Consider the following 15,440-nt stretch of genomic DNA (forward strand, 5'->3'; position numbering starts at 1 on the left):
GAAGAAATGGTTATAATCAGGAATATGTATGTTAAACATGAGAGTTTTATGAAGATTAGATTTGTAATTCAGAGTGGTGTAGAAGTAATAATGGGCTCTAATAATGAAGTGTTGTATCTCCATTGCTACTCACTGTGGTGATGAACAGCATTTTAAATACTAATAAAGAAAGGTGAAAGGTGATACTGACCAGAAAGCTGAAACAGCTGTATTTACAAATGATGTGATGATTTGGATACATTCAGAAGAACTGTATAAATGGAACAGTGTAACATAGAGCTCTACGCTACATATCAATAGTAAGAAGAGTGAAAGCATGAGTTTCAAATGGAGAGAAAATGTCCAAATAAATGGTGCTAATTTGGTCATGAGAATGGTTGAAATTTTCACACATTTAGGAAATGCATAAAATAGTGATGGAACTTTAAATCAGAATATACTGTGGAAGATTTCAATGGGAAAAAGCTTCTATAATAATATAAGTAGTCTATTCGGGAAAGATGGGGCCATAATGTAAGCTTTTGATCAACTTTTAATTTTATGAAGCAGAGACATAGAAACTATCAAATAAGCATATAAGTTAAATCCATGCAATGGAAATGAAACATTTTCAGGGCAATGATAACAAACAGAATAAGAAATATGGAGATCAATAACGCAGTGCGAGTAGAAAATTGAAGAAATGCTTATAAATTCTCACTTGAAGTGGTCTGGCCATGTAAAAAAAGAGCGAAACCAAGAGGAAGGTATGAAATAGAAATTACAGGGAAGTCCACAGAAAATGTGGAGGGATCGGATAAGAGGATTTCGGGAGAGGGAGAAACTCGAGCAGGAACAGTGTTCACGAAGATATAACATGAGAAAACAGAATGAGATGTCGAGCTGTGAGCAGCTGGAACAACCTAGCAAGCTTACTACTAGAATAGTTGTCAATGATGGTGATGATATTCTCTATCACATACACACATATATATTGATATCATTATTGTATGTATGTAGCTTCATATCGCTTATAGCTACTTAAAAGAGTATACAACTGGTTCCAATAGCTATGCCACTAACAAAAACAGTTGAATGTTAAATTGTCCGTTGTTGCAACGTAGATTGCTTTTCCAATTTATTTTTTAAATTCATCTCTATGTATGACTCTCGTAAGAAGATAATTCTCATCGGTATCAAGTTATTCATGAATTTAAACGGACTGCCCGGCAGAGATAACACAACATACCTAGGAACAGAGAGCAAATAATGTGTATAAACATCTTGATAACATCATATTCATACATGTGAAATTGCCTCTTGCTATGCGGTAACATGACTGAGACGATCTGTAATAATCTAAAAAATAACAAGCTTCACAAGAAATGGACACCAACTTAAATATATACACATATAATAGAATACATCCATCTGTGATTACAAACCGGAAGACGATTGCATGCCGAAACAACCGATAAAACTTTCGCCGTTTTATTATTTATTTATTTATTTAAAATACCGAATTTTTTGATTAACGTTCATTATATAGAAGACAGATGTCACCCAAATCACAGGATCACTATGGCAAAACTAAATAGTTAGTATAATAATTATTATTAACACCAAACGCCCATCAAAAGACTTATCCTAACCGAATAGAAAAGATAACGGGAGAATTAATAGAAACAGTAGTTATTATTTCATTATAACTTATTTCATAGCCGAATGCATAGACATTTATAATGCTTCGAAAAACGAACCAGAGAGAGCGTATGAAAATACAACACTAGGTTCGGAGATACCTTGGCATGCACTACTTAAAAGACACGAACTCTGCCTAGAAGCCTGTATATTCGTTTTATTGACCTTTTTAGGACTTTTACATTTCAGATTACATTTCATCGCATTTGGTGCTTTTCTGCATAGGTACTATGTATAAAAGTACTTGTCCTCTTAAGATTTCTGCTTGGTCTCTAATGAGAACCAATGGTACAAATCAGCTGTTATGCCCACGAAACCCAAACGCTTTAATAAAATCGATTATACAAGCTCCTGGATAGCGAAAGTGAAGTTTGAGAGAATTTAGATATGGAATGTTTGCTTGGGAAAGAAATAATTTGTTGATGTTGAAAATGAATTTCATAATGGAGGCCCTGCTACTGAAATATGAAACATATAACTTATTTTCGGCCTTGTAGAAACGGGCAAATAATGATTGAGTTGCTATATGAGTCTAAAGACTGTGATAAATATGCTTCAAGATATCGTGTATATGGCAAGAAGATTACAATGTTCTAGAGCACTCATCATCATCAAATTATAGACCAATTAGTATCTCTGGAGTGGTGGTTAAAATATTGGAAAAGTTGGTCAAAAGTAAAATTCAAGAATGGGTGGATAAGAATGTGATACTCTATAAGGAACAGCAAGGATTTTAAAATAGTAGGTAGGTTCTGGCTCAGTAATTTATTCACATGTTATAATAAGGTGACAGCGGGATTGGATAAAGGAAATGGCTACACCCTGATACTAATGGATTTTGCAAAGGCATTTGAGAGAACACCACAGGGAAAAACTATTACATAAGTTGAAGAAAATGAGAATGCATTTTTTGCTGGCGATATGATGGGGTGGCTAGTTAACAGACATCAGTGGGTGGTATATGGTGGAATGGAATCAGCTACTTTTTTAATTTGCACATTAATGATATAGTGGAAAATTTGAAGGGCGGATTTGGCTGTTTGCTAATAATGCAAAACTGAGGAGGCAATAGTTGATAAGTGATGTAGATATTCCAGTTTAAATAAATTGGCAGTGTGGGCAAAGGACAATAGTTGTCAAATTAATGTTGCAAAATATAAGGATACGCTCTTCCGGATGAAAATATTACATAAACTGTATCATACTGATAGTTATAGATTAGGGAAATTGATGAGGGTAGGGATCGAAGGTGATGATGGATAAAGACCTGAAATTCAGGAGACATATTGCAAGGGTTGGCAAAGTAGCTTGGAGGATTATTTGGATGTTGGAGAACACACTGTCAAGTAAAGAGAAAAAGGTATTATCCCTCTTTATAAGGCTATGATTCAGCCACATGCTGACTGCAGTGCACAGATTTTTGGTCAACCTGTGTTTCTTGAGAATAAGAAAGTGGTGGGGAGGATTCAGAGACGAGCCAAGCTAGTGACAGGTCTGTGGAATACTACCTATGAGGTCTATGAGGATTCTGTGGAATGCTCTCTATGAGGATTTCTTGAGTTTACTTCCCATAAACTCAAGAAAATCGAATGTAGAACCCAGACCATTTCGGACAATAAATATATATTGTGTTAGGGACCACGTGATGAAAGCACTCTTTGCCATCTCTTCTCTGGAATTTGGATTTTTTTTCGGTTATCTATCTCTGATTAGCTATGGGTGGAGAGTGAACTCCCCACCCCTCAGAATTCAAATTTAGATTTCGTTAACATTTAAGAAATTTTTTTCTGCCACTACATGAGAGATAAAATCTCCTTCAAACTTTCAAATCTTTCCCATTCAAAAAACTAACTGCGTGTTCACTTTGTCATGTGGAATTTGTTATGTGGGAGGAGAAATACAAATATCAGAGCACATTAAGTATGGGGAAAAATCAGGACTAGCAGCACAACAACAGAACATCGGAACATCAAGCACTACACAGCAGCATACAAAAATGGCTTATATTGACTTCAATGTTTTCATAACCATATTCATGGTGTCATTCGAAATGTTAAAAAAACCATCGTTGCAACAAGAAATGAACTTACATCAAGTTTGATCATTTTTCATGCAATACCTGATACATACAGATCTCGGATGCTAAAGGTCGAGTATTGAGGCTTATATGCTCGTTTATACTCATTATTAAAAAATATATAAAAAAAATCAGCTAACGCCTTTTTTTTATTCCCGTATACGGGGAGTAGGCGAGGCCATTTAGCCTTATCTAACTTTTGGAGACTGAGTGGGCAGTTCAATCTCCACTGGTACCCAATCAGAGATAGATGGCCCAAGGCTATCACTAATTAAGCGGTACACAGTGAAGAGAGACGGCTCATATGTGCCGCCATCTCGTGGGTCCCTAACCCTAACACAACATATTTAATGTCTGAAATAATGTGGATTCTACGTTCGATTTTTTTGAGTTTACGGGATGAAAAACCCGCTTGCCCCTGACTCATTATTAAGTTTAATGAAATAAATACAGCACAGAAAAAGAGTTAAAAATAAGTTTATTGGATCCTGAATTTACCAAAATCGTTCATTCTCACAGCATGGATGTCAGTTTTGATATCAATGCTGGCCACTTCTTTGCTATTTTAACGTACACTACCACTATTTTATGCTATTTTAAGGTACGCTAACCACTTGGCCTGCTTAGCCAAGTGGTTAGCGTGCCCACACTTCAAACAACAGGCTGGGGGTTCGAATCCCGCCGTTAGGCATGGATGTTTGTGGTCGTCTTTCGGAGATGAATACCATCATCAGGCTAGAGTCGGGTTTTTGGTATATTTAAAAAATAAAGAAAAAATACATATCCATATATAAAATTAATAAAAGGAGAAAAAAAATTTATATCACTAACCTGCCCAAGGTACAAAATGTACTATAGTTTTCAGAATAACCTTTGGTGGGCAGAAGCAATATAAACATATATAAAAGAGAGGATGCAGCTATGGACTCCCACCTCCTAAGTAATTTCTACACGGATAATTTTGAAAAGCATGCCTTTGATACTGCTATTCTCAAACCTTCTATCTTGCTAAGATATATTGAAAATGCCAGTCTTAGCCCTATTTAACTTTTAGAGACTGAGTGGGCAGTTCAATCTCCACTCGTAGCCAATCAAAGATAGCTGGCCCAAGGCTATCACTAAATAAGCAGCTGGCAGTGAAGAGAGGGATAACAAGTGCCACCATTTCATGGTACCTAACCCTAACAGGATATTTTTAATGTCTGAAAATAGTGTGGATTCTACGGTCGATTTTCTTGAGTTTACGAGACGAAAATCCCACTTGCTTGTGCCAGAGATTGATTAACTTGGGAACCTGTCGAAAAAAGGCTTAGAAAAAATTCTCCTAGTCGGAGACTGGCATCGAACTCGTGACGCTCTTTCTTTGTGCGGTTTAGTGCTGAGGTGTGTAAAAACCACTTCCACTGAGCTACACAGGCTCTTCCAGTTCACTACAGGAAAAAAAAAATGGTAGCCTGCCATATCTAGATACTCTAATCAAGCGTCTTCCCCGACGAAAATGAATAAATAACTTTTCAATCTGAAAATTTAAATATGAAAAAATGAATAAATTTCAACAATTTCAATAAAATTCAATAAATGTCAAACAGTGCCTTCAGCCACTGTTCTACCTGCAGTTCAACCTCAAGTTGAACTCTCCTTTATTTGTCAGGCCATCTTATTCAGTGGTTGTAGGTGACAAAAAGATTGGTTGTTCCTCTCAGCAAAAAGACCATGGTAACAGTGCTATTACTATTCTCTGTATCTGGGACCCACTAGAAAAGCAGGCAGCACTCTAAAGAAATATAATCTCTCCACTGCTTTCAATCCTCATCTGATGATGGCCGCCCTTATTCACTTTCCTAAGGATCCATTCCCTCCTTACCAAGGAGGAGTCTAAAGGGATCCACTCCCTCCAAGTGGATCTTACTCCTTCCTCTATTCTAAGTATTTACAATGTTCAATGTTCTTGCAAACTGGGGGATCTGCCAACATCTGCCTGGAAGAATACAAAAAATACATCTGCCATCATAATTCCTATGCTTCATCGTAAGAAATGTAAATTTGAAAGCCTTTTTTTATAATCAGCAGTAGATCAACCTAATCTTAATAAATATGGTTGTGTTCTGCCCAACAGCTAAGATTAGTCAACAGCATCCCTGGAGGGCGTCCCCTCGTAGGACTTTGGCTTTTGCTGTAACTTTTCTCTACTGATTGTTTCGAGTGCTTCTGTATGTTCTTTTATGAATTGAAGACTGTATCCCTAATGATGTCTCTGAGACAGATACGAAATATATAATTCATTAAACTCACCTTTAGTTGTTTCTCATTTCTGCAATCATTCCATTAACCTTCTGATGAGATCTCAGATACCCATCTCATTTAGTGGCAAATCATCATGACACGACATGAATCACATGTACTCGCAATTGTTAGTCTTTATTCAAATATTCCATAATGCAGTTTCCAGTAGTTGACTTGTTTGATTCAGGTCATTTTTGTTTTTATTTCGCTCTCCTATGAAGCGTGCTATGATATATGAGAAACTAGTAGAGTGCTAAACACAATAAAATAATTGGTTAACAAAATGTTCATGCATAATTTAAAAAAAAATCCGCAACCCAGTTTATTTCCTAAAGGAGTAAACTAGCTCGTTCAGCTAACTAACGTTTGGAAACTGGGAGAAGCCAATCACTGATAACCAGTCCAAGACAATGAATGATTTTAAATAGCATCTGGTAAAGAGATTAAGGTGGTCATCGCATGGTCTCAGTTAATCATTCACATTTGGCGCTATTGTACGCCGTATGGTCAATCCCTTACATGTTAGCTTTTCAGGAGTGAGGACTTCTGCTAGAAGTGGTTTGTCGCAGATTCCCTTTCCACACAGAGCTAGTAGAACAATCACAAACATCCATGAGCGGATACGCTAACTACTCAACAAACTAGGCGGGCATCCTGTGGTTCTCTAATACTATACATTTTTGTGTAAAATGTATGGTTTTTACCGATTTTCTAGAAAGTCGATAAAACCATACAGATAGAAAAGGAATGTCTATCAATTGTTTTACTGAGTTGTATGATTAAAAACTCTAGCTTCTAAAGGTTTTTTTATATGCCTCCATAACTCAATAGGAAGAAGGACGGTGTATTGCGTTTTTCGATTGGAAGAGAGTTGAGTTCGATTCCTGCCATGGTAAGAGGAATTTCTGTATTTTCTTTTTCATTTGAGGACATGTTAGCCAATCGCATATGGAAGTAGCAGTTCGTCAATATCTGGCACAGATATTGACGAAATTAGGAACTAGTAAAAGAAAGGCTTAGAAAATGTTCCTGTAGTCACCAACTGGAATCGAATTTAGTATGTGTTTCTTTTCGTGGGCACTAGGGCACCCAGAGAAACACCATTCTAAAGTTGCCATTTCACAGAATGTGGCGACTTTAGAATTTCGCCGCTTTTGTGCGGAATTTTCACTAGACTTAAATGTTTGACATGTTACCTATTCATAGAAGCCTTAGAAACAAGAGACATAGTTCCTTTAGGTGGCATCTAAAATTGAATTTAGAACGGTCTTTCTTCTGGCGGGTTTGTATTATCGAACTACAGTAGAAAGAGCCTGTGTAGCTCAGTGGATGTGGCCATTTGCATACCACCGCGCTTGGCCGCACGAAGGAAGACCTCATTTCGAGTCTAGTCGGCGACTAGAGGAAATTTTTCTAAGCCTTTTTTCGACCGGTTCCCGAGTTAGTCGATCTCTGGCACGGGCAAGCAGGTTTTTCCTCCCGGAAACTCGGGTTTTTCGTCCTGTAAACTCAAGAAAATCGACCGTAGAACCCACATTATTTCAGACATTAAATATATTGTGTTAGGGTTAGGGACCACGAGATGGCGGCACATTTGAGCCGTCTCTCTTCACTGCGTACCGCATAATTAGTGATAGCTTTGGGCCATCTGTCTCTGATTGGTACCAGTGGAGATTGAACAGCCCACTCAGTCTCCAAAAGTTAGATAGGGCTAAATGGCCTCGCCTACTCCCGTATACGGGAATAAAAAAGGCATTAGCTGAGTAGAAACGTTGCTACAAAGTACACAGCTAACGCCGTGTACGCCTCGACCTATCCAAGCTAGTGTTGAATTAAATGGTTGGAACTGCATTGCCGCACTTCGCTAGTGAAAACTGTCCGATTGAAACCAACTGCATGGATATATTCTACTACACATCATAATTACAAATTTGATTGAGTCATTATGAAACTAGAAACATTGTTAAGAGTTGTGGAAAGAATTTTTAATACCGGTTCGAATCCCTTTAATCTTGCCAATAAAAATTATCAAATAAAAGCTAAAACTGAGCCACATGGACTTATTCTAGTGTTCATCATAACTTCCGAATTTTACTGAAATTTTACAAGATGATAGTGCAAAATACAATTTCAACACATTTTACCCCATGTGTTCCTGTAAAAAGTACGGTCGAAATAAAATTGCCGAGAAATGTTTGTAAGGATTCCATGTTTCAGTCAAATCGTTGTCTTCAGATTCTAATTAAATTATATTGCTATTATAAGAATTAATGTTTTAACATTATCATAAATTAAATAAATTCCAGAACACCTTTTTATTCTACAAAGTTAGGCTTAAGGGAACCTGAGGAAGTCCGTTTGTACCCTTAGCCAATCACATATAGCTAGCCAAAGGCTATCAATGATTCTAAATGCACCCGTGAAAAGAGTAAGGCAGACACATTTCGTTTTAAAATTCCAGTTTGCTGCATAGATTGCTTTCTGTATGTCATTGCAACTGAATATATTTGCTATTATTGAAAATTAATTCTTTAGTAGTTGTTTTTCAAGCTTAAGAAATGCTCACTTTATTTTAATATATATACTGTCATGTCTTTTGCAACCCGTGCTACAAAGTTCACGTCAGTTTGAGCGTAAGATTGCATTTTTATCAATGTATGAAAGTTTAAAGAGTTTATAGCTCATCAGTGCTTCTCTTAATTGGTCTAATGCAATTCATTGTAAGATAACTTTGAATACTTTAATTTATCAATTAATGGTAACCAAATCTGCACAGAGTGGAGGACAATGTTTTTTTTTAAGATACTGTATATTAGAAAACAATAATGAAAGGAAATGCTATATATATTTGGTTGATATATTTCAATTACTCAAAGGTGTAAAATTTGGAAGAGGAGGACGAGGCTTACCTCCTTCGACTAAAATACTGCCCATTGTAAATATGAACAAAAAAGATATAAATACATCGAAAAGTATATATTTAAATCTTGTCTATATTATGTATAAAATTATATATAAAAACTTCCTACCAGTTCACACTTCACACACACAAAACAGATGAAACTCAGAAAATCACACCAAAACAGAAAATCAATCACACTTATAGGCTGTAATTAGTTAACACATTGTCCAATCACAGCCTCTAGGTGCTAATGTCTCTGAGCTCACCCTGCCTCGCTTTCTGAGCGGTTTAAAACTACTGAACATAAGGTTCTAAATAGAACCTTACGTGTATTTAGAGCATTAACTAAACGCTAAGAATTAGATCCGCTGCGCCCTCTATACATCTCTTCAAAGGGCTCAAAGGTATATGTATTTTGAACGCACACTTGGCCTATTAACGCGAATGTGATGCAATGTTCCTCTTCATGAAGCATTAGTTCTTGTGTTTACTTTTAGGAATCACGCGAAGTCGGCAAACAATTAGGGGAGTCTTTAACGGAAATAAATGCAGATAATCATCATCATTATCATTCTCAGCTATTGTGGATCCACTGATGGACGAAGGCCTTTCCAAGATTACTTCAAAACTGTCTGTCCATGGTTCTCCTTTTCCATGTCACTCATGCAAATCTGAGGATATCATTAATCCACTGTTATTTAGGTCGGTGTCGTGGTAGTTTTTCCTCTCGTGGAATCCAATCCAGTACTTCTTTTGTCCATTGTTGATCTTGTCTTTAAGCAATATGTCCAGCCCATTGCCACTTCAGCTGTTTCACTCTTCCTATGATGTCAGAGACTTTAGTTTGGTTTCTTATCCAAGTATTCCTTTTGTGATCCAGTCTTGTGATACCAAGCATACTTCTTTCCATACTAAATTCTGTTGTTCTTAATTTTTGAATTTCCTTTGCATTTAGTGTCAATGTTTCACAGCCACATGTCAATATAGGAAGATTACACTGTTTAAAATCTTTTCTCTTCAGGCATAATGGTAGTTAGCTTTTGAATACTGAATGTAATTTTCCAAATGCTTTCCACCCAGGCATCGTGCGCCTTTTAATTTCGTCCATGATATTTTGTTCTATTGATATCTGTTGTACTAAGTATATGTAATGATCTACTTGTTTAATTTCCTCATTACTGATTTTTATTATTTCTGGTTGGACGTAGCTGTTGAACATACTCGTAACTTGGATCTGCTTTAGGATTATCTTTAGGTCAGCTGTTTTGCTAGCAATTTGAAGTTCATGGTTGCGAGTCTGTAATTCATGCGCATTACACACATACACACACCATTGCTAAAAATCGTTAGTGCTTATTAAATTTGGGTCAGTTATAAGATTAAAAAAATAAGCATCGAGCTTGAAGCAACAAGAAAATAAGCATTATGGATGTTATTTACTAAAGGAAGAGTTATAAGGTTTCATTTCGGCGATGTAAAATTACACAGGTAAAGTGGATAGTAGATCCAACATTATTTCAAAGCCCAATGTTTGTAGAAACAATGAAAGTTTTGTAAGTTGACCTGAGAGCTTTCGAGAATACAATCCTCTTCATCCCCAGGTTGCCCTAACTTTGGACATGAGCGCTGTCTAAGCGTCCATATGTACGCATTTTATTAGTGCATTTGATGAAGGTTTCACTGGTCTGATAGTTGTTTCGAACCGGTTGGTTCTCTTCAACGACCAGGCAAAAACCCTTAGAGAGCAAAAACTCTCGTTCAGTAAGGAAATCGAAATATCAGAGAAATGTATTTTTTGTAAGCGAATTCTCGGTCGGTACGTAAAAGTGATTACTAAAGGAAGAACCATAAGGCTTCATTTGTATTGTATTCTCGTAAGCTCTCATGTAATCATACGAAACTTTCATTTTTTCTACAAATATTTGGATTTGAAATAATGTTGGCTCTACTATCCACTTTGCCTATGTAATTATGGAGGTCATTTTATTTATTGTTCAAAATAAAAACAAAACATAACGAATACTTATATTTTCGGAAACTTTGAATGTTAGTTTCGTATTTCTTATCCGATGTTACACTTGACTATTATACAGAACATTTCATTTGCTAATCATTGTAGTTTAGGGAACATTTCTCCTTCCATTCTTCTGTATTTCAAGACATTGGTCATTTATTACATATGATTGACATTATACTGGCGGAACTACGTCATAAGAGGGCGGGAGTTGTCCCAGATGTTCCTTTTTGATGCTCTCAGCAGCAATTGTAAGCGTTGGTCACTTGAAAGATGGCGGACTTGTTGTGGAGGGAGTGTGCAAATTGGTTAATACGATGTCAAGTTTTGCCTCCAGATCATAGAGTAACTTGGGAGAGTGCTCAAGTTATTAACTTAGCAAATACCTTACGAGATGGTGTGCCATTGTGTCAGCTTCTTAACAAGTTAGCTCCCGGATGTATCGATCTCAAAGAAATCAGTTTACGTCCTCAAATGTCTCAGGTAGGAATCATTAGGGTTACATATTTGATGTGCACTTGTTTATATCTGTCACCTCTTGAAGTTGTTGGGATTGAACAACTTAAGTGACATATAGGTAATATTATTAGTTATATGTATAATTTGATTGTCAGAAGTTATGAAGCATTTCTTTATTCGAAATAATGTTCATTAGTATTGAAAGTTTATCTCCCCCTCTTTTTTTTTCAACTGTGATTTTCTAGTTAGCCGTTTATGCAAAGTTTAATTTATGTTGGAAAGGGCAGATGAGCAGCTCTCATATATTTTTTGTAAATGAGTAGCAGTAATTTGCAGAATGTAAACATTTTCCTGGAAGTAAGGTTCAATCTATACAAGGAAGAGGATGCTGTGCAATATGAAAGCGACCTTAAAATGAAACTACGTAACTTGTGACAATTCCATATAATAACATTTTTCGGATAGCGTCTTGTGATTGTCTTGATAGGCCTTCTGGCAAGTTTGTTATGAGTAGTGGATCGTTTATTAAAAGATAAAATCACTTCTATTTAGAGGGTTGTTTATAGGAATTGGAAAGTCGATTTTTTTTTTTTTTTTTTTTTTGCATTATGTGATTTAGGAAGCGTAGGCTTGGCTTACCTTATGAAAGAAATTTACACTTTTTCTTTTGAACAACATTGAAGACGATGAACAGATGAAGAAAACTGATTAATTCTTTCATTCACTTCTCGCTTATCTTTTCTCAATTTATGTTGGCTTCAGTTGAATTCGGTATTTATGTTTTGCGGTTATTATTATTAGAGATGGAGTTATTTCATTTCTGTAGATGTGGTTATTTAAACTGACTGCTAGATGATAACGCCAAACATATATATTTCTTTTGAGTACTGTTTTTTTTTTTTTTTTTTTTTCAGTTGTGTGCTTAAGTTATTGAAAATGTGGAAGAAAACGAATTTCGCTTGTATGTCTTTGTACATACATCCCACCTCTCACAAACACTTTTAGATTTGTTATACATGGATCACCGTTTGAGTTGTCCTGTATGTCTTGTGACTGTAGGGGATTTGTTTGCATTAGAACTTCGTCTACCAGTCACAGGAGATCCCAGGACAGGAGAAATTTAAGCAGTTACCTTTCTCCAAAATCAGAGCAGTTGTGGATTTTCAGTTAAATAACAAAACAAGATTTTTATTTATATTTTAATTTATATGATTTCTTTCTGGAATGAGGGCTCTAAAATAATATTTGATGTGTATGTGTGTATATATATATATGATTATGCAATGTGCTGATCTACATGTCATGTATATAAATGTGGTTGCCCAGGATAAGTTTTCTACTTGGACTTTGTAGACAACATCTGTGTACCTCTGCAACCAAGTTAAACTCTTGATCCCTAGTAATTTCCTTGAATTTTCATCCAAAATGTTTGATTGTCATCTTATAATTATCAACATCCACTTCTTTTGCAAGATCAAAGTTAGTTGCTATTGCATGTAAACTTATGATATTAGTCATTAGAGATGATGTGACATAGGAGGCCTAGGGAGAGAATGGATGAAATGGGCTGATGGACAGAGACAACTCCACCATATACACAAAAAGTAGTATATGGTAGTTGAATTTAGGAGAAGATGAGTGACTAGTGCTGTACTGCAGGGCAGCTGCTGTTTTTTTATTTTATTTTATTTTTTATTTCTTTAATCCCATCCATGAAAGGTTGGAAACTTAGCAACACTTTTTTTGTTATTTGAGTGTGAGACCACCTCCCTGCTTATTAGAAGCTACTTCAGGCTTCACTAAGCAGGGAGGTGATCTCACACTAGGTGATGAAATTAGTCTCACAAATATCCATGCTCACAACAGTACTGGAGAGCAGATGTGCTAACCACTTAGAAAGCCAGGCAAGCAAATTATTTAATTTGTACATCAGTGATATAGGAAATGGTATAAGAGAAATCCAGTTTTTTGTTGATGATCAAAACTAGGAAGGGCAGAAGTCATTAAAGATACTGAAAATACTATTAGTGGTGGTTTGGAGTTGTGTGTAGTGTGCCCACTCATGAAGTCTTTTGACTACTAGGTGTCACATAATAGTAGTAATAATATGATATGGAGATCCTGCAGGATGATTTAGATTTGTAGTAAAGGCAAGCAGAAATGTCTGCCAGTTTAATATGATAAAGTGTAAGTGAAATGAGGAAACTGATGAGGCCATGAGTTTAAGGCAATTGCCAACAGGAGTTGAAGTTTAGAGGACTTATTGCAAAGGGGAACCAAAATAGCATATCAAATTATCCGAATGTCAAATAACACACTGACAGGGAGGTTATTATTCCTTTTTATTAGGTTAAATAATTATGGCCATCTGGACTACTGTGTTCAGTTTTGGTCTCTTGGATTCTGTGGGTAGAAGATAGAGAGGATCCAGATGCGAGTGATGAAGATTGTGACACATCTATAGAATGATTCCTCTGAGGGCTTGAAGGCTAATTGATAGCAGAAAGAGGAGATATGATAGAAGCATAAGTTATTAAAGGGGTTTTGTAGGATTGACACAGTACTTTTTTTCAATACATAGTTGCAATGAGGAGAATGGGGGGAGGGGAGGGAATCATCCCTTAAAATTGCATAAGAGTGTGCTTAGCAAAGTTGTGAGAACTAGAATTCTTTTGCTTGGATGATGGCAAATGGATTGCCAGAAATATTTGTGAGTGATTTTTCGGTGAATGAGAAGTATAATAAGTAATGTGTGAATAATGGTTAGTATTAGTTTCTTACAGTAAGGGTTGATAAGAGAAACCTTATGTCATAAGATTTTTCTCAGGTCTCCATTCTGTGGAGAGCTGAGAAATTTTTTTTTTATAATTTTGCTGTCTAGAAGTGAGAAGCAAACCTTTTGCTTATGTCAGTTTTCAACAAAATTTTATCTACATTATGCATTTTGTATGCACACAGTGCTAGTAAGCTGTTTTTATATACATTTTAAATTGTATGGTACTGTATTTTGTTTGGTGATATTTGTATTATGGACTTCCAGTAAGGAGTATAGTAGTAGGATCAGACAGTGTGATGAAAATCATCTGCTATATAAGCTTTTTTTTTTTTTTTATTTATTTAGATAACTAATAATTTTTAAACCTGGATAGTTTTGCAAACACCCATGTTGGAGTAGCCTCTCACATGGAAAACAAATCAAAATCATTGCATTGCCTGTTGGTCATATGCTCAATCCTTTTTGTTAAATCATCTATAAGATTTACGTTGAATTATACATTGATAAAGAGATGTATAATATTCATACTGTAGAAATATTACAAATATAAAGCACCATATCTAAAAAGAAAACACTGTGTTGTTAATTACATGTACTTTGTAATTTTTTGTAATAATTTTTAACATCATTATATATGAATTATGAAGAAACACCATCCATTCATATGGGTGAAAACCAAGAGGAGAGTTCACTTTATTTTGCATGATCCACTGTTTACATCTATGCCCAGTTTGCATCTACAGTCATGGTTTTATTTTTTGTCTGTAAATTGCGTGTTTATTACCTAGGTTAATTTGCTTGTATAGTAACCATTTTAAATTTGTGTTATTTCAATTATATCTGAATATAATTTCAATGAACATTTTATATCTATTTGATTGATATGTAAACATACCATGGCTAGTAGGGTGGTCACTAATTATATTTTTATACATTAAATATACTGTAGTGATTTCAATGAGTGAAGAAATATACATATTTATTAAGATGCTTTTGTGAATGATTAACCAAACTGCTCTTATTTCTTAAGAAAAATTAACTTATTTTTCTATTTTTAATGTAGATCCTACCCACAAAATATTAAAAGCCTATAGCATGTTATTACTGTAGACAGTTTAATAGAATTCAGCTTATCTTGACAATTTAATGAAATTAATGTGTATGGGAATAAATTAAACAACAGTTTTTAATGACTGGTATTTTTATCTGTAGATGTCATTGAAGTATTGTATAAAAACTGAAGTGTTTC

General features: G+C 35.4%; 1 protein-coding gene across 1 annotated transcript in view; it reads left to right on the forward strand.

Annotated features, from left to right (window-relative positions):
• Positions 1-11,229: 11,229 nt before the first annotated feature.
• Positions 11,230-15,440, forward strand: part of Vav (Vav guanine nucleotide exchange factor) — a 339,372-nt gene continuing 335,161 nt past the window's right edge. The window contains exon 1 of the mRNA XM_090414835.1: positions 11,230-11,439. Coding sequence (XP_090270961.1) covers positions 11,230-11,439 — 210 coding nt within the window. The remainder of the gene's footprint in view (positions 11,440-15,440) is intronic.

This window comes from Typopeltis vanoorti, chromosome 26 (genome assembly GCF_054136105.1).
Source record: "Typopeltis vanoorti isolate ZY-2024b chromosome 26, IOZ_Tvanoo_1.0, whole genome shotgun sequence".
Taxonomy (NCBI): domain Eukaryota; kingdom Metazoa; phylum Arthropoda; class Arachnida; order Uropygi; family Thelyphonidae; genus Typopeltis; species Typopeltis vanoorti.